We start from the raw sequence: 22939 nt of genomic DNA on the forward strand, positions 1-22939 counted from the left end.
TTGCTTATCAAGTTCGACTCATTGCATGTCCGCAAGCGCCTGGACCGATGGCCCCTAGTCGACTACCTGCAGACCATTGCCATTTCTTCGTACCAGTCATGCAGCGGGAGTCAACAAGACATGCCGCGTTGGTTCCTGAGTGGAGGAAACATGCTGCAAGCGCCACTCGGAGGTTTGTACAAGCACATGCAGGGCTCGAGCTACATTGGTTCTCATGTATATCTAGCCCATCCAGAAGGGTGCCTTCCTCACTTTCCACCTTCGCTCCACAGGCGCAGACTGTGTCTGCCTCGACCTTCAACGCCCTACTCCTCTCGTTTCGGGGGCAGCTGATCGATATACCAGGTTGTACTTCCTTGCAGCTGTTTCATGTCTTTCGTTGCTTGAATTGTGCTATGAACTAGCTGCTCGCAGCAGGTCTTTGCCGTCGTCTACTATGGGTGCTATTGATGTTGCTACGGTGGTGGGCTCCATTATCGCAGCGTTTGGAAGTGGTCTAGATGTATTCCATCGTCTGGGAGGAAAGAAAAGACCCACCATTGCAAGACTCCCTCATCCTTCCGAGGAAGAAGAATGGTTACGACGTTCTTTGAAAAGTCGACCTTTGGAAATCCGGAGCGAATATGACCAGAGTGTTGCAAAGTATGGCAATCGATTTGAGGTTGGTGATGGCATTGCTCATGCCAGCCTGGCCCACACACTGCTGGTCCTGAACACTGGATTGATCAATTTGATCAGCCATGCTTTGGCTGATGACTCCAAATCAAGATCTCTGTCAAAGAAGACCCTGTTCAATCTCTCAGAAACTGCTGCTCTGGACACCATGACTGCACTTGGTCAGCTGACGTCGCGCTTGAGCCGCGGTTCGGGCGCGAGGTTGCCAGTCGAACCAAGTCAGAGGAAAGTGGATAAAAGATCAGGTCATGACAAGGAAAGAAAAGGCTCTTCGTCATCGTCGCTATCAGCGACATCTCGTCAAACGAGGCGACCTCCACCTGCGCCCTTATTGGTGCGTGGTGGCTGGGTCAGAAGCAAAAGCGGATCTTCCGTGGTCACACTTACCACGGCCAGGAAAGTCGTGGAATGCGAGCCAACAAGACATAAGAGAGCTAAGTCCGAGTCCAACCTATTCAAGTGCTCGACAACAAGAAACGAGATTCGCAAGCATCGTAAAGTGGCCAGTGAGCCGCGGGGATTACGATCAAGCTCTCAAGATGCAAAGCCCAGACTTGATGTTAGGCAAGAGGCCCCAAACCACGCGAAGCCTGAGAGGCAACCAAGGATGTTACTAGTGCCTGCCGACTTCTTTGCCAGTGCGGTTGGCCACGCAGAACAGCCTCCGCCTCGACCACCGAAGATTCCACTGGATCCTGAGCCACGACCTCAGGCTCGAACACGTCGCAAGGAAGTCCGTCCTGTATCTACTATGACTTTTATGACGACCAGCACCAAGATTGGCGAGATTCCTGAATCTCGATGGCCAAAGCAAGAACTGTCTCCCGAGGAGACAATCGCGAGACCTTTGCCCTACATCATCCCTCCTCCTCTCGCAGCCATTGAGCCCAAGAAGAAGAAAGGCTTCAAGTTCTGGAAGAGAGATGATAAAGCCCAGGACATTGCCGCTAATTGAGTCTGGAGAACTGACACAATTCTGTCAATGTTGAAAGTGGGCGTTAATAGGATCATGGGAGTATCTCAATGGTAAGGAGAGGGAAAATATGGGAATATGGGGACATTACTGGAGAACTTTACGTCTTTTGACTTCACTTACGACATCTTGATGTTCACTTCCTCTTGACATATATTGCTACTTCTTTATTTCGGACATTCACGAATTGAAGAGCGTTCCACCCTGCGTTCGTAGTACTTAGAGTTGTTGAATCAGCATTCCAGATTCTTGCACGATATCCTACCCCATTTCAGGATTGTCCCTCAGCCTCGTCAGGATAGTCGCGCAAATTTAATTTAAGAACTTCTCCACCTCAAACAAAGCACACTCATACCACGATCATCTTGCGACCTCGCTCGTAGACAACAAGATGGCAGCGAGCATTCCCGTTCCGAAGCCTGGTGAGGGCGAACCTATCGTCTTCTTCGATGTCACCCTTGGTGGTAAGTTTCTACCCTGAAGCACCCTTTGAGCAGAAGCATTTGCACCTGGACGAATTCTGCACACCATGCCACCAAAACGTCTGAATGAGTTATTCATACTCGAGGACTTGTTCTATGTTGCTACATGCTTTTATGATCTGAATTGATCGGGGCCAAATACTCGGTGGGAATCTGCGCAGAGTCTATTTTGAAGGGCTCAGGAATCATGGCTGCTCCCTGGCCTTTTCACACTCCACCATCCATCCTTGCTTGCACTTCTCTGCCCAGACAGGACGAGGCCACTGACCATCCAAATCACAGGCGAACCGCTAGGCCGGATCAAAATGCACCTCTTCGCCAACACCGTACCCAAAACCGCCGAGAATTTCCGTCAATTCTGCACCGGTGAGCACAAAGTGAACGGCCGCCCTCAAGGCTACAAAGGCAGCAAATTTCATCGTGTGGTAAGCAGATCCGAAATTCGCAAAAGACCACCGCAATTGGGACTACCCTAGCTAAATTTGATGTGGTAGATCAAAAACTTCATGATCCAAGGTGGAGACTTCCTACACTCTGACGGCACAGGTAGCACGAGTATATACAACAACACCGCATTTCCCGACGAGTCGTTTCAGCACAAGCATACACGTCCTGGTCTACTATCAATGGCAAATTCCGGTCCCAACACGAATGGGTGCCAGTTCTTCATCACAGCCGCGCCCACACCCTTTTTGGATAACAAGCACGTCGTGTTCGGGCAAGTTGCGGACGAGGAGAGTATGGGGGTGGTCAAAATGATCGAAAATACTAGGACCGCTGGCCCAGGTGGACGAGGGCAGGGAGAACGCCCGGTGTTGGATGTCAGGATTGCGGAAAGTGGAGAGATGTAGAAGAAGGCACGCGACCAGGTCGAATTGTGGTGCAACTTGACGAAGAGATTTATGGGTAAGGGCAGAAAGTTTCCAAACTGGGTCCCCTACACGAGAGTGCATGAGTCGGACAATTGACTGCAGCTCAAAGCATGTTTCGGCATCAAATCAGGACCATCATAAAGTTTCATGATGCGATGCGACATCTCATCATGTTCACGCCCGAAGCCTCAGGCCATTCTCGCACTGGGGCCAGCGTTTGCCCAGGACCGCCGCGCGCAGCCAAGATACCCTAATGTCGCCTTATTGTCAGGTGTTGCTCGTGCTCATGTACTGTGCGAGGTGAGCGCTTTGGAAGTGAGGCTGAGAGCCTCTGAAGATTTGCTGGCAGTGCATCTGGCAAACCCTATCGACCAATACAGGGCAGGGCAGTCAGCGGATCCAGATGACCAACGTACAGCCAGACTACTTTGTCGGTGCCTTCAGAGGCCTGGCACAAGTTATTGATGTCGGGCGTGGAATGGGCATTGTCACCTGCTAACTGCTTCGCTTGGCATGAGGTTGCATAGGTACTCAACGTGTGACATCGCTTGGAACATGTACATCTGATAAGACGCGGCACGCAGAGGGACGATGGTGATGGAAGTTATTTCCTCAACGAGTGCTCCGCGATCGCAGATATTTGCAGTTGAGAAATAGTCACGTGATCGGTCCTTATCAACCCAAGCTTTGCGATTCCGATTTCTTCCTAAACTCTCCCGTGCCTTCATTCTTTCGGCAAATGGCAGATCGTCATCGACCATTGAGACAGTGCTCATCCAAGGCCTTCACTCTTTTCGTGGCCCGCAATCGGGTCAGTGCCACGATGATGGGATCAGTACAAATACACCACGAACCCCGCCGATCTCATGATAACACCATCAAGGTTGTAATATTCTCCGTTGTCTGTATTAACGCTGCTTCGTTTATCAGGTCTTTCTCGAGTACCACTCCACTCGTTTCTCTACCCTTCTGTATCTCCTTTGCCTTTCATGAGACAGTGTGATTGGAGACCACTACAAAGATGAGATACCAAACCCTTCGCTTCACGATGTTCTATAAAGAGCCGGAGAACGATAGCAGACAGTCCCAAAATGCGCAGTCTCTGGGCAGTTCGTCTTCGGCGTCAAGTCTGCGCTCGTCCACTTCCAGCGTCTCTTTGCTGTCACGACATCCCACAAATACTTTGTCGAACACGCCGACTAGGAGTGCTGCAGACCTAAGAAGGAATCCATGAACAAGCAAACACAAAGAGCCATTCAGTTGCGAGTCATAAAGGACCGCCGTGGGCGCGTTGCAGTCTTCTGAACGCGCACTCGACTCGAATTGAAGATGTGCCGAAGACGCATCGGCATCCCTCAAAAATCAGGAGCAGTGCTGTTCTTCGCAATGAACCTGGCCTCCCAGACTTTCCCTGGGAATGCCAAACCGCCCTAACATCATCAGGCAACACGCAAGCCTATGGTGGTAGTGTCCAGTTCCGGGCCGACGCCGCCACAATCGCTCTGTCTCGTCACACAACGTCGTGCGCGAGCATGAATTAGTGAACTCCTAATCACTGACCCGAAGAATGAGACACCAAGACGTCGCAAACAGGGCATGGCCGAGAGCCACATCTCTCAAGGCCGCTTCGCCCACCAAGATTATGTATATGCGATATGATGTGCAGCGATGGCGAGACCGGCGGCATTGACAAAATTGACCAGACGACGAAGAAATACGGAGAAGACGTTTGAGCATGGAGTATGTGTTCGACTTGCATGTCTCATGATTTACGGATGCGAGGCGCCATTGGAGTCAAGTTGATCTAATGATTCCCTATGAATGTGTTTGCGTTTGAATGTCAGGCCATATACTATTTACAACTATTGGACAGAAGCAATTTATATCCACCCATGTCAAGAGGTCTCGTGAGATGAAGAAATCGTCATTAAGATTGATTTTCACATGCCCCGGACTTTGATTTTTGGTCCATGCTGGCCCAGGGAGAAGAGTAGAAACCAAGGGTGTCAGAAGCATGTGAATTCTCTGTCACCGAGTACCATGGCCGGAGTTGCGGGGGGCCCTTGATTTGCGGGTATGGTGGAAAGACTCCTAACTTAGTCTCCTACTATCCCCAAAGCCCACTCCTTGCTCGGTGGAAAGAAGAGCGAGTCCTGTTTCTTCAACCTGTTCGCACTTCTGATGATGGTAATATTACCCCGACGGAGGAGACAGCGACAATAGGACTTCGGACAGATTGACGAGAAGCTGCTAATGAACATTGGCCTTTATATATCTCCAAGTAGAAACATTTCTCGAGTCTCAACAATCAAATTGTCCCTAGAAGGAGATTTGATTGTGGGCACCAGTCAGGCGAAGGACATTAGTAGCACCCATTCGCCAAAAAGTACCGAGGTCCATTTGATCACCATTAGGTATTGCATTATTGTGCTGCGCCCACGGTTCACTGCCGTCCTGTCGTCTGGGGAATCCTCCACGGCCCAGTTTACCGTCCGTGTGATCCTTTTGTTAGCCAGGTCTTCAAAACCTCGACTCTTCCTCTTCCATCGGCGCATACTACACCTTCATTCCCTTCAATTCTATACAGTCTTTGATCAACATGGCTCCTCCCCGCGTTATTGTTGTCGGTGGTGGCCGTAAGCAGCCCCTCTCCACTCGTCTACGTTGATGTGGCTCACTAACTCATTGCGCAGTGTCCGGTCTCAGCGCCGCTCACACGGTTTACCTGAATGGTGGCAACGTTGTTGTGCTAGACAAGAACAGCAAGTCTATTGATTCCCCGAAGCTAAAGAACTCCTTTGCTGACAACAGTCCAGACTTCTTTGGCGGCAACTCGACCAAAGCCACCTCCGGCATCAACGGCGCCCTGACAAGAACCCAAGTCGACCTCGGCATCCAAGACAGTGTCAAGCAATTCTACGAGGATACTCTAAAGTCAGCTCGTGACAAGGCGAGACCAGATCTCATCAAAGTCCTCACATACCAGTCTGCAGCTGCCGTCGAATGGCTGCAGGATGTCTTCAACCTCGATCTCACCCTCGTTTCTCGACTTGGGTATGCTCAATCCGGATGCTTTCGGTGCACAGGCTAATTCAGTGTCCAGTGGTCACTCCTTTCCCAGAACGCATCGAGGCCACGATGCCAAATTCCCTGGTATGGCCATCACATATGCTCTGATGCAACGCTTGGAAGAGCTCACCGACTCGGATCCGGAAAGAGTACAAGTCATCAAAAAGGCCAAGGTCACGTCGCTGAACAAGGAGGGAAATACCGTCACCGGTGTCACTTACGAATTTGGTGGCGAGTCACACTCTGTTGATGGTGTTGTCGTTCTTGCGACTGGTGGTTATGCTGCCGATTTTGGAGAGACCTCCCTACTCAAGAAATGGAGGCCCGATACTTTCGACCTTTCAACGACCAACGGCACACACGCAACTGGTGACGGTCACAAGATGTTGATGGCCATTGGAGCAAACGACATCGATATGGACAAGGTCCAAGTACATCCTACTGGTCTAGTTGATCCTAAGGACCCCGGCTCCAAGTGGAAGTTCTTGGCTGCTGAAGCCCTGCGAGGTGAAGGCGGTGTTCTTCTCAACAACAAAGGCCAACGTTTCTGCGATGATCTGGGGCATCGTGATTACGTCTCTGGCAAGATGTGGGAAGAGAAAGAGAAAGGCAACTGGCCCATCCGTCTGGTTCTCAACTCCAAGGCTTCGAATGTTCTCGACTTCCACACCCGACACTACTCCGGTCGTGGCCTGATGAAGAAGATGAGCGGCAAGGAGCTAGCCAAAGAGATCGGCTGTGGCGAGGAAGCCCTCGACAAGCAATTCAAAGAGTACAACGCCATCTCCAAGGGAGAGAAGAAGGACGCTTGGGGCAAGAAATACTTCCACAACTTGCCTCTGGAAATCGATGACACTTTCCACGTCGCCCTGATGGAGCCTGTCTTGCACTTTACTATGGGTGGTATGGAGATCAACGACAAGGCTCAAGTGCTTAACCACGAGAAGGAACCATTCGAGGCTCTCTTTGCTTGCGGTGAATTGGCTGGCGGTGTTCACGGAGCAAACCGACTTGGTGGTTCATCACTGCTTGGCTGCGTCGTCTATGGCCGTGTCGCTGGTGCGTCGGCGTCACAGTACTTGTTCAAGAAATTGACTTCTGGTGGTGCCGGTGGTGCCTCTCAACGTCTCGGCCAGATTTCGCTACACATCGATCCCAGCACCCCAGGAAAGATCTCTGTAGAGTGGGGAAGTGGCGGTTCGGGTGCGTCTGCTGAGAATGGTGCTTCTGCCATCGCACAGCAGTCCCAAAAGAGTGCGGCACCTGTGATGGATGGCAACAAGAGCGAAGACCCTGGCAAGAAAAAGGAGCCCAACAGTATCGAAAACTTCAAGGTTCCTGAAAAGGAGTATTCTCTAGAGGAAGTTGCCAAACACAACAAGAAGGACGATCTGTGGATTGCCGTCAAGGGTGTGGTGATGGACGTTACGAACTGGCTCGACGAACATCCAGGTGGTCCTCAAGCATTGTTCAGTCATATGGGTAGAGATGCCACAGAAGGTGAGTTTCCCTTGCACGCGGAGGACTGTGAATCCCTTACTAACAATCACACAGAATTCGAAATGCTACACGACGACGAAGTGATTCCCAAATATGCTGCCGATATTGTCATTGGCCGTGTCAAGGGTCAAGAAGTACGGCTAGAATATTAAGGATGAGGTCGCGTGCTTGGGTATAGCGTGTTTGTTCTTGCGCCGCAGTTGAAGGGGATGAAATACTGTATCATGACCTTGCCAGTATCAGTTTCAGGCAGAACCGAAAACAATACCTTACGATATACCATATGCCAATATATGGACAATCTTGATGAGGCCATTCTCTGAATTCGTTTCTGCTGTGTGTGTCGCATGCATTCCTCCCGCAGGCAGTTGAAATACCCGGCTCCACTTTTTCTGCCACCACCCGCGCTTCTCCACGAACACTTTGTATTCGCAAATCGCTTTGCCCACCTTTCGCATCCGAGAGCCTCATGCACCCCGACCTTCATGCGACATCTTCGACAGCCGCTTTATCTTTGGTACACCCTCAGAGCATAGTTGTGCTGACGACAATGAAGTTCTGCCTTGAAGAGTGAATCAACGTGTCGAAGGTGAGGAATGCCCGCATCCTTGTTACCTGCAAGTCGTGCATGCGACCTGGATGACCAGCACTGCGTCGCACAAGTTTCACTCATGCTCGAGTCTCTCAGGAGGACGAGCGCGACTTTGGTGAAGGCAGTGGTCTTTACAATGGACCGACGTCGTCACATTCATGAGCCTTCGCCGTCACACTGTCGATATTGTCCATGATCGCTTCGGTCCAGCCTGATATGCTAACGAGGTGATTTGATCTAGACAAGAACTCCGAATCACCTCTGCCAACCTGAGCCTGTCGCGACCTACGACCTCTCTACGCCACCACTCCTCCGACTCCTTCCTCGCTCAATATGGATCGGCGAGAAGTCCTCTCCAAAGGCTCCGCCCTACAAAAAGCCATCGCGGGAAAAGAGCCATCCGAAAATATCCTAACAATTCTACGAGATTTGAAAGCAAATGTACGACCTAGCGAAGAGCTCCTGCGGGCTACAGGAATCGGCAAGATCGTGAATAAAGTCAAGGGCGTTCCCAACCTGGACCCGCATGTGGCACAGTTGGCATCAGAAATAATAAGCAGATGGAGACATGTGGTCAACGAACAGAAGCTGTCAAGCGGGACGTCCACACCGAACGGCGTTCGATCAAACGGCACTAATTCTCCTGCACCCAAAGCCGCAACCCCAACACCGAAAGCGGTCAGTCCTGGAGTCGCACCGGACAAGCGGAATTGGAAAGTCGACAAAGTCCCTCGAGATGATCTCACCAACGACACAGCGCGGAATAACTGCATAGGCCTGATATACGATGGTCTCTGTATGGGTTCGGAAATGGCTATGAAGCAGATACTGGACATAGCCAAGCAGATTGAATCGGCCGCGCTCAATCTACCTGATACCAAAGGCTCATCGGGGTCTCCAATCTACAAAGACAAGATCCGATCGCTATATCAGAATCTCAAAAACAAATCCAACCCGGATCTTCGCAAACGAATCCTCAACGGCGATGTCAAGCCAAGCCGATTTGTGACCATGAGCCACGAGGAGATGAAATCTAAGCAACAACGCGAGGAAGACAAGAAGATCGCAAAGGAGAACATGAACAATGCCATGGTGGCGCAGGAGGAGAAGAGTGTCAGTACCAGTCTGGAATGTGGCAAATGCCACCAGAAGAAAGTCAGTTACTCGCAGGCACAGACGAGGAGTGCTGATGAACCGATGACGACGTTTTGCGAGTGTATGAATTGTGGTAATCGGTGGAAGTTCTCATGATTGCCATTGAGCTTCATCACGAATCGATGATTGGGTGTTTTCATATCGGACTGTCAAAGTAAGGGTTGAGGCGTGCGTTAGGGCTCCAATGGCGATCGAATCGGGCGAGAGATTTGGGCATGTTGGGATGATATTTCCGACACAAAATTCGCAGTGGACGTCGAGCCTCCTCAAGAGGTCTGTGCCAGGAATGGTCTTTCTGGAGCAACGGCTCTTTATTGGGGTTATTGAGGTTTCGATTGAAATGCTACTGACCAGAGGAGCATGATACTACGGGCTCGATGGTGCTAAGGGCGGCTACTCAGCAGGGCCAGATTGATGGGTAACGGTAGCTATGAATACTCTCATCATCTTGTATCAGAGTCTCCGTGACAGGAGGAGATTCCTTCATGCATTTCGGTTCGCTCGCTGTGCTGGAAAAGAATGCTCGAAGTCCCGTCTCAGCCTCGTCCGCTGCACCAGAATACCTAGTTGCCTTGTCCTTCGCTAACTCGGCACACTTGATCTCCTGTCACGCCGTCTGAGGCCATCTCTGGCTGAACCAAACAGTCGGCGAAGATTATCCTTCTTACGGTGACTCACCTCTGGTGAATTTTCTGTGTACCGAAGATTCGTCACTGCCTGCCTTGTCAGCATTTCCAATACCTCTTGTGAGACAAGTCATCTACTATTCTGCAATACTGTACTTGTTCCGTCCCTTGCAAACAGTACGCGCCGGTCAAGCATAAGATCTCTTGCCAACATGACTCGCGAGGAAGAAATTGAAGCAATCAGATACTACTTCAAATCTTCCACAGCTCACAGCACTGCAGCTGCAGGATCGTCCCCGACAGTCACTGAGAGAAGGGGTGAAGGCGAAGACGAAGCTGAGGTAAAGTCAAGCTTAGTGGGTACTGAAGCAATATTTACTGAAATACCCGACGCAGATGGAGAAAGATACTTCCGATGGACACTTTGAGGCTCACCCAGAGGAGTGCTGCGGCGGCGACGACAACGATGGCGGCGAAGACGACAGCAGCTCAGACACCACCAGCTCGTCCGACGACGAAGTCTCGTCTTTCATATCTGCCACCTCGACGCCATCGTCAGCTCCGACTTCACCGACCATTGATGCGCAAAGACCTGAAGCGCCCGTGGCGCAGATTGACCTAACAAACCACCCCTTGTTGCAATTGATCCATAGCCGGTTAATCGCGTTTGAAAGGAGGATTGATGACCATGAAAGCAGTCTTGCTGAGATGGATCGACAACTTGCTGAGATCCGGCAAGAAGTGGCTGAGATGGATCGACAACTTGCTAGGATCCGACAAGAAAAGACTGAGATGGATCGACGACTTGTCAAGATAGAAAGACGAGACCCCGAGATCGAACGACAAAATGCTGTGGTCGAGCGACAACATCGCTGGGCACAAACAGGAGATTGCGAGCCTGGGGGTCGAGACAGACGAACCTCGACGGACAATCACCGACCTCGGGTTTGTCTTCTCAATCCGATATCCGGAAAGAACGTATCAGTAAGCATGGGAAGCAACGGCCGAACATGAGCATTGATCAATCCCCAGAAATATTCGATGCTGATGCGGGGAACGATGACGTTGATGTTCTTACTGAAGCACCATGGTGAAGCACCATGGATCATTCGTGGATAAGACACGTCAAAGACCAGGTCAATTGGGCACTGCGTACACGGATCCTGAATCTGAAGATCTGAAGAGCAACTTTGGGTGAGCAAGGATTGGAGTACTTGGACTGCCAGTCCTTAGTCCTCGCCGTTTTCTCGGGCTTTGTAAGATCACAAACATCCGCCATTGACCTCCCAGAATAAAGGACACTCGGAGTCGCTTGCTGTCGTTTATCACATCTCAAATACAAATACTCCAGCTTCTTTAGGCCGGGGAAACGAAAAACAAGAATCTGTCGAGGTGACTGTTACTTGTCCTGTGCCGTAGCACACCAGACAATATCCACCACGACATTCCCAGGAGACGAGTCTTCAAGATGCCTATGTATCAGGTCAGTCTACTTTTGAGTGCAGCGCTTCTTACAGCACCACATGGCGAGTATCCCTCTTTGTCGTTGTCAGAAGTCATGATTCTGCAGAGCATTTCTACTGGTCTCAACATCATATCAAGCATCAGAGCTCTTCTTGTCTTCTCGGTTGCGCACAGCCCCTTTTCACACACAGCCTCGTCCTCCAATCCCCCATCTATGCCCTGGCAATCACCCGCTCTTAACCTTCCCTCCGTTATCACTGTTGCTTCCGTCATCCCTCAGATCCTAACTGCTGGCTCGGGCTATCTAACGTTCGTAGATCCAACACACCATCCCCCTAACCGCGTCCCAAAAACACGCCATCGCCCGCTCCATAACGTCCCTGCACTCAACGACATTCGTAACACCCTCGCTCTTCGTGGTAAGGCCGGCGTTCTAGCCAACCAAGCCATCCCACATGACCCCGATCTGACCGAGGAGTGATCTTAGAACGTCGTCTTCCAGCACCTGAAAACCTCAGACGATGGTCCAAACTACTTCCTCGCCGGCGAACCCACCTCAGCATCTCATGGTCCCAACCGTATCCTAGCACTAGTCCGCTCATCTCCAGGTCGGACAAAGGCCACCTTCGATGATCTCGCTGTCAAAATCGAGAACGCCTGGTACGATGCCATTGGCGACAGCCACGACAAGCAAGCGAAGAAGATGCACTTCATCGCGTTTTATCCCATGATTGCCGTCAGGGAGAATGGTGTTGCTATTCCCGATGTAAGCATAGGCTCCCTCATCCCCGCTCCGCCACCGTCTGAGTACCATGGCTGACAATGATCAAGGCTGGCAATGAAGGCACATGGCTGAAAGAGAATATGCCGTACTTCAAGTCCCAAGCATATGAACATGACGACGAGGAGTTCAAGAAGATGATTGAGGAAGTATACCACAGAGATGATCTCAAGGCACTACTCTCTTGATCTTCATCTTCCAAGACCAGCTCTTCATATATCGACAATGATGATTCAATTCATAGAGGTCTATCTTGCTATACCTTTTACTCGATGACTTGATACCGGTCGAAATCTCCTTCATTCTTCACCACCATGTCACATGTGGACTATGAAATGCCACATCTACCATGCTTTCTCAGTCCATAAGTATGCCCCAGTGCCATCGCATCCCATCAGACTTGAACTTCAGCAGCCTCAACGTCAGCTCTGATAATGACAATCTTCTCTCCCCTCTCCCTACCCTCTCGTTCCGGGCTGTCACGAACCTCGACTTCCACCTTGACACCTGCTCTACCATTTCTTGACGCACTTCGACTCGGACCAGGACTGAGTTTGAATTGTTGTTCAACGCCAAATGGCTCACCGATTGAAAGGCGATGACCCAACTTTGTCGGTCTGCCCCTGACTGGAGTTCGAGGAACAGATCTTGTTGGACTAGTCAAAACACTCGGTGCATCGCATTCGCTTGGTGCCGATAAGACTTGCTTCTCGGTCATAGCTCGTTGAAGAGACGATGGCTCTGACAAGACATCGTCTGGGTTTGGGGCCGGATTGACGCCTTCAGCTTCGTCGTCAACAGGGACCTGAAGAGGAGGCAACTGAGATGACTTCAAATCTTCCAGGTCCACCTTGTCTTCTCTCAATTCGTACTCCTTGACAAATGGAGGACCTCGATTTCGCCAGCGGCTTACCCGTTCGTTCTCCGCACGTCTTCGTCGCTTTTCAGCATCCTCTTTCTCGTTGGCTACTTGCATAAGCTCATGAACCCTGCTCTTCACAACACCTGGCTTAGTTCGCGGCTGCTTGTCTTGCTTGGCTTCATCTGGATGCTCGGCTTCCTGAGACGGAGCAGGAGTTTTGCTGAATATGCCCCACTTGAACGGCCAACTAAAAGATGGCTTGCGTTGGTTGTTGTGCTCTATGACCTTGTCCCCTTGGTCTTCTTCATACGCATCATTGGACTGTTCTTGCTCGGGCGCCGATTCTCCTTTGACAAATTCCTGTTGATCTTTCACCATCGCCGGCAGCGCGAATGGTATCAATGGTGTCCCTGGCCTCTCTTCAATTGTCTCGCCAAGCTTGATCTTGTGCATTTTCTTCGTTCCATTCTGCTTGTCCACGCCATCCCATGATGTGCCATGTCCTTGATGACGATGCTCATGTGCTTCATCATATTCCCTAGGCTTCTTATTGAGGCTTTCAAAGATGGCAGCTGTTTGCTTCACCGGGCTTGTTTCTCTGGTCTTTGGCTCTGGTCGAGCAGGCGAAGAAAGGGCTTGAGCAGATTTGATATCCAGGGACTTCCGCGCTCGTCTCGGTTCAGGCGAAGAATCAAGACCTTTGCTTTGCAACGGGGTCCGACCTGTTCCCTCGGCTGGAGACTGACCGTAGTCGACCCTGACAGATTCCTCGCTGCTACGGGGTCTGTGAGAGTCTATGCTTCGTCTGGACTCTCGTCCATGAGACTGTGATTGGCGATGGACACTCTGGCTAGTGTGCGGACGACTAATCAGGGCAGAAGTAGGATTGAATACATCTGTGTCTTCATCGGATAAGACATGAGGCTGAGTACTAGTGTTTTCAATCGCATCGTCCAGCATGTCGTTCAATTCGGCCAGAGTAGGTGCTCTGTCTCGTGGCTGATTTCCATTTGCAGTCCTCTGTCCGGCGATAGAGCGAAGTCTTGCTCGAGCGGTGGCTATTGCCTCAATCGGATCCGCCACATGCCCAGCGGATCGACGCCTTCGATGAAGTTGATCAGCTTCCGAGCTTCCGGTCTGTTCCCCTTGCGTAGTCTGAGCCTGCGGAGCATCCCCCATGCTAGTCACAGGTCGAACGAGTAGAGTTTTGCCAGCATCTTTTTGTTCGAGCATAGGCCGTTTGTAGAAGACAGAGCCAACCGGTGGACGACCATCAGCCCGAGACCCCTCATTCCCGTCTCTCGAGACTCGACCTGCTGGCGGTGCAAAGCTGGGAGTTTCTCTTCGACCATGACCTGTGTAGACTCCGGACTCTTTGGCTTGTGTCAGGACTCGGGGTGCGAGATTGAATGCTGGGGCTTTTGACTCTGGCAATTGCACATCTTGGAACGCTCGGATGCGGTCGGCCACGGTGCCTCGTTGAGGACTGCGTCTTGATTAGCCACGATGGAAGGAGTTGTCCCGAAAGGCCGTACCCTTGAGAACTATTCATGTTCGAGGTCGACTTAGTGAAGACCGGTTACGGTAGGATTGGGGTAAGCATGGCGAAGTAGCATCGGCAATGAGCCTTAAACAACGCAAAGAGCAAATTTCAGGATAAGTGATGGGAGCGAGAGTTCTTTCCTTTTAAACGTCTCCTTAGCGTAAAGTGTTGCATGAGGAAGAAGGCGCTGCTTGGTTGGAGGGTTTGAAGTCAGGCAAGAGCAACTTAGATGGTAGAGAAGAACCCATACAAGAACGACGTCGGCAGGATAGATAGGTAGGGGAAACAAAATGATCACGAGGAAGACACTCTTTCTCATCAATTGATCAACCGCCAGAAAGTGAGACCATTCTTTTGATCCCGTCCCCATCTTAGTGTATATGTACAAGAGCAGCAATTGATTCTCTTATTTCATGGCAGCCTGCAACGACTCGAGAACCTAGACTGATGTTAGCAGCCGCCGACCAATATGCGAGGGATTCGTACCTCAAGCTCGATCTTGGCCTCCGCAATATCCTGCTCACTTCCACTTCCATTGGCGATCTTCTGAGCCTCGGAGATTTGGGATTTGACGGCTTCTTCACTGAATTCTTCAATAGGGAAACCTTCGACGGCGTTGATGCTGAGAACAGAGTCGGGCTGGACGACAGCGAAACCTCCGGAAACTGCCACGAAGTATGAGTATATGCGCTCTCCCGTGCTTTTGCTAGTGTTGCCAAACATACGGAAGAATTGCTTGTTGTCACCGCTCTCCTGGATGATCTCGATCAAGCCAGGTCTTAGCTGTTCGATCGAAGGGACGTGCTGGGCGAGGATACCCATTTCACCGGATTCGGCGGGGATGTTAACTTGTACGCTTGAGAGAAAAGGTCAGCTCGACGTTCGGCGCGGCATGGAGATATGTCCTCGGAGCTTGCAAGAGGCGGAACGTACACGTCTTGCGATTTGTAGATAGACTGAATACCAGGGACATGTCAGCATTGCCTCTGAAAACCTTTTCATCCTCCTTTCCAGCCCTTTGCCGGATCCTTTGGGCGACATACCTGGTGAGGGAGGGCCAGGGAAAGCTTTATTTTGTCGGAGACAGCATCGGCGTAGCCTCTGCGTTGAACTGGCTTCAAAGCGACTGCGGATCTGGCGCGCAGCGCTGCACGGGACAGTCGGAGGGCGCTCATGTCGAATGCGGGTAGAGAATGGCGACGGTGAGAGTCTGGTACTTCTACGACAAGCTCCAATTGAGGTTCATCATACTGCGACTGGACTGGAGGTCCGGACTCGCCAAGAGAATGAAAAGCAGCAGTCACGGTTAGCTAAAAGAAGACAAGAACAGCGCCGCTTCAAGGTCAATATTTTCGTCTTCTTTGCAGTACCTTTACTTTGGAGTGAAGGTGATTTCTCGCGCTTATTGCGACGTTTTGTTCCCTTGCAAGTATCCGATGATCAGACAGCCATAGAAACCGAACAGCAGAGTTTTGCGCATCTCCTTTTATCGCAGGTGCCTAACGTAGCTATCGTCATTCGATGCTTAAAATACAAAAGCCAGCGCACAGCTGCGTCCCAACCGCAGGATCGTGAAGCTGCGAACCAGAATTGATGTCTTGAACTGCTCAAAGCCATGACCGTCGCTTTGAGACGGACCTTGACAGTACTTGCAGGCTATTTTGTGGCTGTGCCATGATGGATGCCTGCCTGTGTTACACCACAGATTTCGACTCTCAGCTGATAGGCTACATCTGCCTGCTAGCATTGTGATTGACAAGGTCACATAGCCTCATTTGCCAAATGGTGGTGGCTTTGAGAGTGGCTCGCGGTTGATACCAGTGGCCGGTTCGTGAGAGCCGTCAATCCAGCCGACTGCCTCACCACACCAATGTGTGGAAAATTAGGCGGATTTTCCTCTTCCCATTTGATTGCATCCTCATGCTTTTCGTGCTCATTCCCAGACCGTGTCTCTTGAAAAGCAGGTCAAGAAATCGCTCGAATCGACACTGACCAACGATGACTAACTCAACGCAATACGTGCATGGCTGGGTGCCCGATCCTGACGGCAGAGGAACATGGCAACTCTTGTACAGCTGCGTTTTCACGCTTTTCATCTGCGTCTATTCGGCTATTCACATCAATATTCCCGCCAGGGGAGAGCGCAAAAACGCTTAATTCTGGCGCAAGGTCAAATGGGCCTTTATTGCATTATTCGCCCCCAAGCTTGTTCTATATACTGCGTGGCAACAGTACTATATCGCCAGCTGCTTCTGTCGCGATCTATACGATATCCAATTGAAACAGGTTGGATTGCCAAAGTCAAGACCAACTTCCTGGTGGAGGAGGCTCAAGAGGCCTTTCCCCGCTTGGCCGCATCGACTCACACGCAGGTGTCACCCTACCTTGTCGCACACTATCCCTCCTGCGATGTCCGATATCAATCTGGTTTCATCGTCGCGGCATCCGACCCAGTTTTCCCTCACTTACGGTTTCTATGTCGTGTTGGGTGGTCTAGTGGTCGATGTCAGCGACATATACGACAACATCAGGTGGGTGACGCTGACTCCGGGGGGCGTCTTACATTTTGCCAAGGAAGATGGGATGGGAGAGTTTCTCGATGTCAGACCGAGATATCAGGGACAAGAGCAAGGCAGATAATTTGTCAAAGGTGCTGGTCATTCTCCAGGTATCCTGGACATTTCTGCAATGCATCTCGCGGCAAGCTTCCGGATATCCTTTAACCCTACTCGAAGTCCACATTCTCGTGCATGCCGCTTGTGCTATGCTCATGTATGCATTGTGGTTTCACAAGCCTCTTGATGTCGGAGATCCTTCGTCTGTCACCCTGGGCCCAGTTTCTAAAGATGTGGCGCTTGCATTGGTGAGGTCGTCTGGTTCAGCCTATAAGCCGTTTACTGCGATTGTCGGGCCTCAAACTCAGTTCAAGACTTCTGATTCCGAATACGTTCTTGATTTTTTAGACCTAATACTGGACCCCGGGTCCAAGAAACAACTGCCAAGCGAGGGCGACCTCCTCATTTTCAATACGAAATGTCTGCAGTACCCGCATGAAGGCTCAAATGACTCGGAGCCACTGGCAGAGTCTATTCTCGATACTCTTGCTGTTGGTCATAAAAGTACGGGAGAGACAGGAATGTGCTTCCCCCATTCATGTTGTGGAGCCTTCGCCGACTAGACAAGCTGCAGCAGAGGCGGATCAGTCTCAGATGGATCCTGGAGAGTTAGAATCACAGATGGGACGGAAGCCAAGCGGCCAGGAAACCACCTTATACCGGCAGTCGTGCGTTGATGAAGAACCAGCAATGGTCCTGGTGACCGGTCAATCACTCACGTCGGGAATTGGTCCTGGGGCCTTCGACAGCGAGTGCACAGAATCATTCAGCTTTCGATTACGAAAGAATATCGCGAGAATTCCAGGGCTCAGGCGACTGACTCCGTCACAATTCCAAACAATGAGATTGACCCTTGGATGAAACCACTCCTAGGCGATGAACGCCGCCACCGGTCCCACCTATTCAAGGTGACTGTCTGTCTGTCTCGAAAAGATCTGCTGCGCTGGCATCGTGCTGGGCTTGCTTATCGCCACGAGTTGACAGCCGAGGCTTCCAAGGATTCAGTTTGCGATGACAGCCACGCCACTGGGGGCATCCCTCAGATATCACGATCGGCTACACCTTGCTTGCGGTCGCTACAAGCGGAAGATTACTCAGACCGTACATCGACACATTCAAACGGCGTTTTTGTCCTACGGTCACCCAATCTGTCATTCGCAACGACGCCAGCTCTGAGGGACAATGCTCAATACCTCGACAAGGCGACTCAGGCTATTGTTTCCATGACTCTGGTCTCTGCGGCCTACGCTGGTGTCCACGTGGCGCTTTGGAACTATGAGTTCCCTACAGAGGTCGAGAATTTGCTGTGGAGAGTTGCAAGTTGTGCACTTGGTGCTCCCCTGGCGATAATCCCTGGGATTTGCAGTATCACTGCTTGCTTTTCCTTATGGCGGCAGATCAAGGCCCTCGCATTATTGCTCGGCGAAGCTCTGGGATCCCTTAAGGCGTGGAGTCCGGGACGACGGTCAGTGGAGCCCGCCTCTACTGAGGACAGGGACGACTCCGCTACGACCCGAAAAGAGCCTACTGGGAGAGTAACAAAAGAAATGAGGAGACTAAAAATCGATTTCCTCAATCTTCTGGACGATCTTTTGTACTATTCGATTATCTTCCTGGTTTTTCCGTCCATGCTGGCTTCAATGGCCTTATATGTTTTGTCCAGGCTGTACATCGTGGTGGAGGCGTTCATTAGTCTGAGGCGCGTGCCAGTCGGTGTGTACGAGACAACGACGTGGGCACAGTACATTCCTCATTTCTAGACTGGCATGGGATGAGAGCAGAGGGAGCAGGCAAGCTTCGAAAGCCTCGTCAGGAGCTCAGCGCGGATGGGATAAGAGCGACGCTGTCACATAGGGATTGTTTCAGATAGTATGCGGCTTCTTCACGAAGACCTGTTATCGTCTTATGATTGTTTTCTGAGCTCCATCCTGTGCATGAGCCAAGAGTACTCCTCTGCATCCCACAACCTCGCAATCTCGTCAATACATCTGCATATGCATCCCATTGTGTGCATAGCTCAGCCCCTGGCTTGCCATGCTTGGCTCAAAGTAAGAACTTCGCAGGAGATTTACGAACTTGGATAATCACACATTCCGACGATGGTCAATACGACATGGACGGCCCTTCGTACGCCGGACTTCCATGCCGCCGACCATGTCCGTTAGGGGATTGGTATCCACAACTCACTGCGATGGAGCGATGCCTAAGCTCGCTTGGCGTCCTTCATTGAAAGGAGACCTGATGACACATACGGCAAAAATTCTGCTGGCAAGTTGAGTATGTCCATGTCAAGCATCCTCGTCATGACGCTGCGAGCGTTCTGTGAAGACTTCGGCGCGATGTCGGCCGGCGCCATTCCTCCGGTCCGCTCCTCGCTGTAGGGGGACGATCGGAGGCCATGGAGCGTGTAGTCAGAGGCACGATCGTAGAGGTCGCTCGTCACCATGAACTGCATCTGAGAACAGAACGTGGGACCCGGCCGCGGCAATTGCCCACATAGCTGGCATTCCTTCGAGTCTTTCGTCGCCGTGACCGCCTGATCGTAGATTCAGCGACTGTTTGGTCGACTGTCCGCTCATTAAAGGGCGTAATATCATTCCACTGGTGGTAGAACAATACTACCGCCTAGCGTATCCTTTCAAAGATAAAGCTCCGCCATACCAGCCGGCAACTTAAACACTTCGAACCCCTCCTCGACCTTCCTATTCAGCGGATTCCCATCCAACACCATCGACCCACTCGCCTTCTTCTCCCAGCGATCCAACAAGCCCACATTCCAATCCTGGAACAATCTTGCAGCCTGCGGAAGCACATCCGTACTCTCGCGCAACGTCGTCGTAAACTCTTCATAATCCTCCGCCGGCACAACGAGTTCCTCGTACGCCGCAGCGCCACTCGTCTCGAGAAACTTGCCCGGCTCCTCATCCAGAGTCTTATAAAAGACCTTCATCGCCCGATGTGCCGTTGGACCGCGCTTGCTGCTCGAGTAGTATATGTCCGGATTGAAGACCCAGATCAAAAGACCCTGACTTCCGACCTCGTCGTGGACGACGACCTTGCGACTCACTGAGCTTTCGATAAGGGATAATAGTTGCGCGCAGAGGAAGACTGCGGTGGGATATTCTTCCCAACTGTCTTCTTTGTTCGTCACGCTGACCTTCAGCCTGGACTTGTACATTCTGACACTCGTCTCTCCTTGTATGGTTGATCCGACAGTCGCGCTGCAAGAATCGCATTTCACGATCGTCGTATTTTTCTTCGAATCGTTACTGGTCTTCTGCACCTGCACAATGTCAGTCAATAACTGTACCTCACTTGCATCCCCTTACGTCTTATAGCACACAAAAACCGCAAAGGTGAAATAACAAGAGGCCAGGGCCCATCCACGGACAGGTCATCCATCCTCGTAGAAGGAGGTTGACGCTGTCTCGACGGGCCCCAGTGAAACGTCAATATGTGGCGATTGTATCAGAAACTGGATCAACAGAGTCGTCTCGTTGAAGACTGAAGAGCTTCTTTCTTGACGCCAGAACAAGCAAAACTCGCCATCTTGGGGGAAACAAGTTTCAACGTCGACTGTCAAACGTACCTGAACATTCGCACAATCGTCTCTGTGCAGTAGGAAAGACACGACATCCACCAAGCCAGTGCCAGGCCTTGCGTCAGCGACTTTACTCGTGGCAGAGAAGCCCTTGGCCTCAGCAGCAGCAGCGACAGTGTCGTCAGACTGGCCGCCGTGTTCATGCCCATGGCCGTGCCCGTGATCATCATGGGGCTTATGACAGAACCAAAGGTCCATCAACTCCGCCCAATGATCACTAGGCAGATCCTTCCAGACACCCACCTTGCCAGCCGCCAGGATCTCAGTGCCGCACTTCTTGCACGCGATCGCAGTCTCGCGAGACAACTCGCCCGCCGACCATGGCACTTCGACGGTCTCGCCGCCAGCAGCCTCACCGCTAGCAGGAAACTGGTCGTCAATCTGCAGTCGTACCGAGATCTCGGTCCTTTTGTCCGTGGGAAAAGTGGCGTTGACAGTCCCCGAGATCTGAGTTGGCAGGTAAATGCTCGAAGTCTCGCCGTCGTGCACCGCCGCGATGATCTTCTTGTCCGACGAGATCAAAATCTTGGTGTGTTCGTTCTTCTCGGTCTGAAGCGAGGCATGAAGCGTGAGTTGCCGAATGTGGGTCAGCGCTTCGGCGTAGAGGCAGATCTTTGGATTGGGCATAGTCCGATGCGTGAATAGGATGCCGATTGCGATTGCGCAATGTAGGTCGGTATGTCAGGCCGCAGTGAAGAATGCAAAGACCCACCCGACAAGCTGAGGGGGCCTATGTCGGTCGAAGACTGAAAGGGATTAATGTCCACGGTCAATATTTCCCCGACTCCACGTGCCGTGCTCATTCAGCACATGCAGAATGGTCGCTTAGTTCTGAATCGGTACGAGGGTGCAGGAACTGGTGAAGTAGCGCCGCTCTCGAATGGCCTGATCACGCCCCGTAGGCTAGTGAAGGCGGGCGCGTACACGGACCGGGCTGTAGGCAAGGGAAGCTGCAGCCTTTGAGCGCAGAGCATGGTATTTGGTTTCCTACTCGTGGGCTAGGAGGACTGGTGGCATGATTCGTAAGCACACGCGTTGTCTCCCAGTATCACGGGATGAAACGATTCAGCAATCAAGGCAGATGGATGGAGGAGTGATGAATGCAAAAGGAAGTCGACGTTGTAAGACAATCCGAGTGGGTCATGTTTCCGACTTGTTGACCAATAAGAAAAAATGGCTGAGAAATGTTGCCAAGAACAGGCTTTGAAGGGAAACAACTTCCGTCCAAGTTGCACATCAAGAGAAGGAAAGTCTGGCCGTCACATCTCAGCATTTCCTCGTCGCCTTGACACTAAGAAACTCGCATATGGGTTTAAGCCGCGTGTAGAAAATGGGTTTCTACTTTTACAAACACCCTTTCTTCACATGCTCGACCTACTACATGCGCTACGGAACACGTCCGCGTCCAGTTACACTTCTCGACTTCAGACTCGGCCATCTTGCCAGCCTCTCGAAGTCAGTCGTCACCAATTGATCCAGATCGAGTCTACCGTCCAAAATACCGAGTACAGACTGGCACCAAGTCGAAATTCGGCCTCCGGAAAAGAGAGCCGACCAACGAACACATTATATTGTGTCCGTCACGTTGATTGACTCGAGTGCCGTTCAGTTCGAGAAGTCAAGTCAACGGCCTTTCGCCGCGAGAGAGGTACCCCTGGCATACTAAACAAGACTCGTGGCATCCATGCTCTCAGACCGTTGTCCTTTCCGTCCTTTTGTCAAGTGTCGTCCAGCCCGTTTATGCATCTCGCTTCGAGTCTTCATCAGTGTTCTGGTAATCCATTCCTCAGCCGTCCCTCTTGGCTCTAGGTCTCGGCCGATTGCAAGACGCCGCCCCCGCATGTCCCAGGTCACGGTAACAAACCAGCCATCGACACAAGGCACATTTTCCTTCAGTACTACAAGAGGGCCATTCCTCTTTGATCAGTATCAGTCCCCATGGACAAGTTCCTGCGTGTCCCACACCCGATTGATCGTCGTACCAGCCAGCGTTTCCTAGGGCACGTCCTTCCGACCCCAAAGCCCTCATCGGCACCGTTATTCAGCAGGCGAATCCACACTTGTGACATCTCGTTCCCGGAATTACCCAGACTTCTTGCCCCTTCCCTTTGCAACGAGGACATCGCACA

The 22939-nt window shown here is 51.4% G+C and overlaps 10 protein-coding genes across 10 annotated transcripts; 7 read left to right on the forward strand and 3 right to left on the reverse strand.

Annotated features, from left to right (window-relative positions):
* Nucleotides 1-247: 247 nt before the first annotated feature.
* Nucleotides 248-1835, forward strand: EDD37DRAFT_471704 (uncharacterized protein). Its single transcript, XM_062813118.1, has one exon. The coding sequence runs from the start codon at nucleotides 437-439 to the stop codon at nucleotides 1628-1630; it is 1194 nt and encodes a 397-aa protein (XP_062668280.1). The 5' UTR covers nucleotides 248-436; the 3' UTR covers nucleotides 1631-1835.
* Nucleotides 1836-3399, forward strand: EDD37DRAFT_471732 (peptidyl-prolyl cis-trans isomerase H). Its single transcript, XM_062813120.1, has 4 exons — nucleotides 1836-2112; nucleotides 2413-2555; nucleotides 2625-3036; nucleotides 3112-3399. Exons 1-3 carry the CDS (start codon nucleotides 2040-2042, stop codon nucleotides 2979-2981), a joined length of 573 nt encoding a protein of 190 aa, XP_062668281.1. The 5' UTR covers nucleotides 1836-2039; the 3' UTR covers nucleotides 2982-3036; nucleotides 3112-3399.
* Nucleotides 3400-5296: 1897 nt separating this feature from the next.
* EDD37DRAFT_634911 (aromatic-L-amino-acid decarboxylase) lies at nucleotides 5297-7987 on the forward strand. Its single transcript, XM_062816880.1, has 5 exons — nucleotides 5297-5638; nucleotides 5696-5764; nucleotides 5819-6056; nucleotides 6106-7571; nucleotides 7626-7987. Exons 1-5 carry the CDS (start codon nucleotides 5602-5604, stop codon nucleotides 7721-7723), a joined length of 1908 nt encoding a protein of 635 aa, XP_062668282.1. The 5' UTR covers nucleotides 5297-5601; the 3' UTR covers nucleotides 7724-7987.
* A 168-nt stretch (nucleotides 7988-8155) lies between these two features.
* EDD37DRAFT_471817 (transcription elongation factor S-II) lies at nucleotides 8156-9581 on the forward strand. Its single transcript, XM_062813122.1, has 2 exons — nucleotides 8156-8160; nucleotides 8405-9581. The coding sequence occupies exon 2, from the start codon at nucleotides 8497-8499 to the stop codon at nucleotides 9412-9414; it is 918 nt and encodes a 305-aa protein (XP_062668283.1). The 5' UTR covers nucleotides 8156-8160; nucleotides 8405-8496; the 3' UTR covers nucleotides 9415-9581.
* A 575-nt stretch (nucleotides 9582-10156) lies between these two features.
* EDD37DRAFT_610820 (uncharacterized protein) lies at nucleotides 10157-11142 on the forward strand (the record flags this gene model as incomplete). The annotated part of the gene is made up of 3 exons (XM_062815243.1): nucleotides 10157-10285; nucleotides 10341-10928; nucleotides 11041-11142. 3 exons carry the CDS (start codon nucleotides 10157-10159, stop codon nucleotides 11140-11142), a joined length of 819 nt encoding a protein of 272 aa, XP_062668284.1.
* A 43-nt stretch (nucleotides 11143-11185) lies between these two features.
* Nucleotides 11186-12480, forward strand: EDD37DRAFT_471741 (uncharacterized protein). Its single transcript, XM_062813121.1, has 4 exons — nucleotides 11186-11427; nucleotides 11726-11827; nucleotides 11896-12174; nucleotides 12240-12480. Exons 1-4 carry the CDS (start codon nucleotides 11413-11415, stop codon nucleotides 12375-12377), a joined length of 534 nt encoding a protein of 177 aa, XP_062668285.1. The 5' UTR covers nucleotides 11186-11412; the 3' UTR covers nucleotides 12378-12480.
* Nucleotides 12481-14749, reverse strand: EDD37DRAFT_471716 (uncharacterized protein). Its single transcript, XM_062813119.1, has one exon. The coding sequence runs from the start codon at nucleotides 14282-14284 to the stop codon at nucleotides 12584-12586; it is 1701 nt and encodes a 566-aa protein (XP_062668286.1). The 5' UTR covers nucleotides 14285-14749; the 3' UTR covers nucleotides 12481-12583.
* Nucleotides 14750-15000: 251 nt separating this feature from the next.
* On the reverse strand, nucleotides 15001-15769 carry EDD37DRAFT_610823 (ATP synthase subunit delta, mitochondrial; the record flags this gene model as incomplete). Its single annotated transcript, XM_062815244.1, has 5 exons — nucleotides 15001-15033; nucleotides 15081-15259; nucleotides 15320-15450; nucleotides 15528-15550; nucleotides 15638-15769. The coding sequence occupies 5 exons, from the start codon at nucleotides 15767-15769 to the stop codon at nucleotides 15001-15003; spliced, it is 498 nt and encodes a 165-aa protein (XP_062668287.1).
* A 1234-nt stretch (nucleotides 15770-17003) lies between these two features.
* EDD37DRAFT_651679 (uncharacterized protein) lies at nucleotides 17004-18969 on the forward strand (the record flags this gene model as incomplete). The annotated part of the gene is made up of 4 exons (XM_062818375.1): nucleotides 17004-17125; nucleotides 17169-17713; nucleotides 17784-17817; nucleotides 17898-18969. 4 exons carry the CDS (start codon nucleotides 17004-17006, stop codon nucleotides 18967-18969), a joined length of 1773 nt encoding a protein of 590 aa, XP_062668288.1.
* A 786-nt stretch (nucleotides 18970-19755) lies between these two features.
* EDD37DRAFT_472122 (ubiquitin-conjugating enzyme E2-binding protein) lies at nucleotides 19756-21525 on the reverse strand. The gene is made up of 2 exons (XM_062813123.1): nucleotides 20799-21525; nucleotides 19756-20492 (listed from the first exon to the last, which is right to left on the reverse strand). Exons 1-2 carry the CDS (start codon nucleotides 21435-21437, stop codon nucleotides 19848-19850), a joined length of 1284 nt encoding a protein of 427 aa, XP_062668289.1. The 5' UTR covers nucleotides 21438-21525; the 3' UTR covers nucleotides 19756-19847.
* Between the last annotated feature and the right edge of the window lie 1414 nt (nucleotides 21526-22939).

Source organism: Exophiala viscosa (genome assembly GCF_022695815.1).
Source record: "Exophiala viscosa unplaced genomic scaffold EDD37scaffold_8, whole genome shotgun sequence".
NCBI lineage: Eukaryota > Fungi > Ascomycota > Eurotiomycetes > Chaetothyriales > Herpotrichiellaceae > Exophiala > Exophiala viscosa.